This window comes from Hylaeus anthracinus, unplaced genomic scaffold (assembly GCF_026225885.1).
Source record: "Hylaeus anthracinus isolate JK02 unplaced genomic scaffold, UHH_iyHylAnth1.0_haploid 14435, whole genome shotgun sequence".
Lineage (NCBI taxonomy): Eukaryota > Metazoa > Arthropoda > Insecta > Hymenoptera > Colletidae > Hylaeus > Hylaeus anthracinus.
The window spans coordinates 1-3,151 of NW_026534533.1; the positions used below are offsets into that span (position 1 = coordinate 1).

General features: G+C 35.4%; 1 protein-coding gene across 1 annotated transcript; it reads right to left on the reverse strand.

Moving 5' to 3' along the window:
• Positions 1-6: 6 nt before the first annotated feature.
• LOC128892688 (acetylcholinesterase-like) lies at positions 7-2,284 on the reverse strand (the record flags this gene model as incomplete). The annotated part of the gene is made up of 4 exons (XM_054153231.1): positions 2,090-2,284; positions 1,184-1,315; positions 115-274; positions 7-38 (listed from the first exon to the last, which is right to left on the reverse strand). Coding segments are annotated over exons 1-4 (519 nt in total), but the record flags the coding sequence as incomplete, so codon positions are not given.
• Positions 2,285-3,151: the final 867 nt, after the last annotated feature.

The following is a 3,151-nucleotide window of genomic DNA, read 5'->3' on the forward strand; positions in this document are numbered from 1 at the left end:
ATTTCCTCGTGCGTCAGGATGATCCAGTGACAAAAATCCTAAAAAAATAAGAGACACATCCGTTTGTACCTAGTTTGTTGAATATTTCATAGCATCAAGATATCTTCTTTGTACCTAAAGGACCAAGACGGTACTTCATCGCGACCATTATGACATCTTCTTCAATATATCGGTCAGGGCCGTACACACTCTTAAAATTGACTCCACTTATGAATCCACCACCGTGTATCCATACTAACACCGCTTTCGGAGTTGCGTTTTTGGTGAAATCCAGCTAGCAAAAAGTTAATGATGGAAATTCATTCACTATGTAATATCTATCACTAAAATTCATACAATTGTACATCATCTGAACCATGTGAAAATAATTGTGGTGAATAGACTGCGGACCTTTATGCATTTATGGGAAATTCGAATGTGCAAGAGCCTATAAATGCGAACAATATGCAAGAATATATTAGGAGGTTGCATTAAAAGCCGCTGTTTATGTATACATGGATTTTACTGCGAATACTGTAGACAGTGAGAGCCGTCGTACATTATGAGTTGTTGAAACCACATGAAACAGTCACCGTCGAACATTATTGCCAACAATTGAAGCGTTTACACGATAATTTGATAGAAAAACGACCATCAATTGCATCAAATCGCCAAAAAGTGATCATTCTCCACAACAATGCTCAGCCTCATGTTGCTAGAACTATAAAAGAAACACTGACGGAGTTCGAATGGGAGATTCTCCCTCAGCCAGCCTACTCTCCAGACCTGATCCCAGGTGATTATCATTTGTTCAGATCGATGCAACATGGGTTGGAACACACACATTTCCTGAATGGATAAACTCGGAAGATAAACCGTTCTTTCGTCGCGGAATTCAATTTTTACCAAAGAAGTCGGAAAAAGTAGTAGCTTTTGAGGTCAAATATTTCAATTGATACTTTTATATACTTTACTATTGAAATAAGTGCAGAAAAAACACGAAAAACAGCGACTTTCAATGGAACCTCCTAATACAAAAAAAATTGAAAGTAAAGTTTATGTTATAATATTTGCAGAATAAAATAAATTCCTATTTAGGTTCAATTTTTGTAGGCACGTTGGCGAAGATTTTATTTTGCATAAAGATACGCAGTCTAGTGATGAACGATGAAAGTGTTTAGTTGACACCCTCTACGAGACTTACCTTGGGAGTGTATACATTCAGTTGCAGGCAATCTTCACTTCCGCTGTATGTGCCTTCCAATAATTGTGGACACGAATTAAGATCGTCTGTGGCGTTGTACACATTAGTCCAAGGATTTATTTCAACAGGATCCTTTAAAAAAACAGATTAAAGAAAGGTTGTCCGAAATTTTAAATAGGAAAATGGAGATGATTCTGTAGCTGCATTTGTATATAAAACGTCCTTTGCAGTTAAGTGTGTATCCTCTGTTTTTGTTAGTAACAAGAGTTTTCGAAAATTTTCTGCAATTTTTTTTTTTAATGACACAAATTCATGCTTAAGAAATGAAATCGTCTTCGTTATTTGGAAACTAGACCAACTTGGTCCTTTACACATTCCATTTATATGGGATGAATATTCTGTATAATATATACTTTTATAATAATTGTGATTGCGCTGTATTGTATAATAATTCAACAATATTCAATAGCTGTTAATATATGAATACTTTATATAACACGAACTAATCAAATTTTCCGTAATTCAAATGTTCGTTTTTTGCAGTTAAGTATTATATGTGTTAAAATATGATAGTTCGTTTTAACCCTTTGCACTCGGGCCTTTTTTACTGGTATATATCAACAACTCGAGATGCTTTCTTAGTGTTCTATTGTCACGAATGTTAAGCTAATTTGCGATTTGAAAATCAGGTTACCCTTTCAACGATGATTTTATTGACACTTCAAATTCCAATGAATTTAAACTAAAGCAAACATTGTTGCTGGTTGATTTACTGCGTCAAACCTAGTGGTGACCAAAAGTCACATCTCGCGTTACTGTCCTTTCGAACGCAAAGGCTTAAATGTAGTTAGAAGTATTTTAGTTTTATGCAAGTTAACTATGCTCTATTTTTGTTCAATGTCTTACCTTGAATCTGAGGTCTCCCACAGGTGGTTTCGCGTAGGGAATCCCTAAAAAGGCGGAATATGGTACATTGTAGATCGCGGTCGTCGTTACAAAACCCTGCACAGGTCCTTTATCGGTATGTACAACTTGCGTTAAATTCTGACATGTTGCCACCGTTGCTAGAAAAGCAATACCCGCAACTATCGAGAGCTTCATCCTTGCTGGAAGTGTTTATGCACGGTGTGACACGTTCGAATCAGCTCAGACATGGGTTTATATACTTCTTCCACCTGCGTTTCAAGGCCCCGTAGCGTTTTGACTATGTTAATTACGGTAATGTACATAATGTTATCTAATCAGACGTACACCTGGTAGCGAAAGGTATATACAACAAATAAAGCTTGTAACACACGGTGCGAATAATATTTTAATCTGTTTATTTTGTCGTATTGAATATAAAATTGTAAATGTATAGCAAATATGTTGACAAGGTACTATTGTATAATATTTCGTATTTAACATTTCCTTCATATTTGGAATGATGGAGGTATTAGCAGGAATTGTTCAAACCAGGTATTCTTTGAAGGAGTATTTGAATTACAACGATTAAATTAGGTTCACATCTACTTTATTTCCCATGCCATGACTTGAGCCAACATAATCAGATCATAGGTAACATTCAAACACTGAATTCCGTGTATCGAAAAATTTCAAAGTTTATTTTTAACAGTCTGAGATGAACAAGAATATCTTTATTCATTATTCTATATTTCCATTGAATGGCATAAAGTACATCTGCATTTTATGCTAAATCTTAAAAAATGTTAATAATAAACAGAAGAGTCTTCCTATAACTTGTGCCTCTTTCCCTTCCCATGATTAGTGTTTCTATGCCCCGCTGGAATAGCACATCATGGCCCACAATACTGATCATCGACACAATACTAAACCTTTTAATGAATCTACTTATAATGCAAATACAACATGAAAATAATTTCACAAAGTATTATGCCACACATTCAGGAGTTATTCTGAGTATCTGTTGGCAGCATGTCTCAGTTAAACACGCCTCTCGAGGTGCTC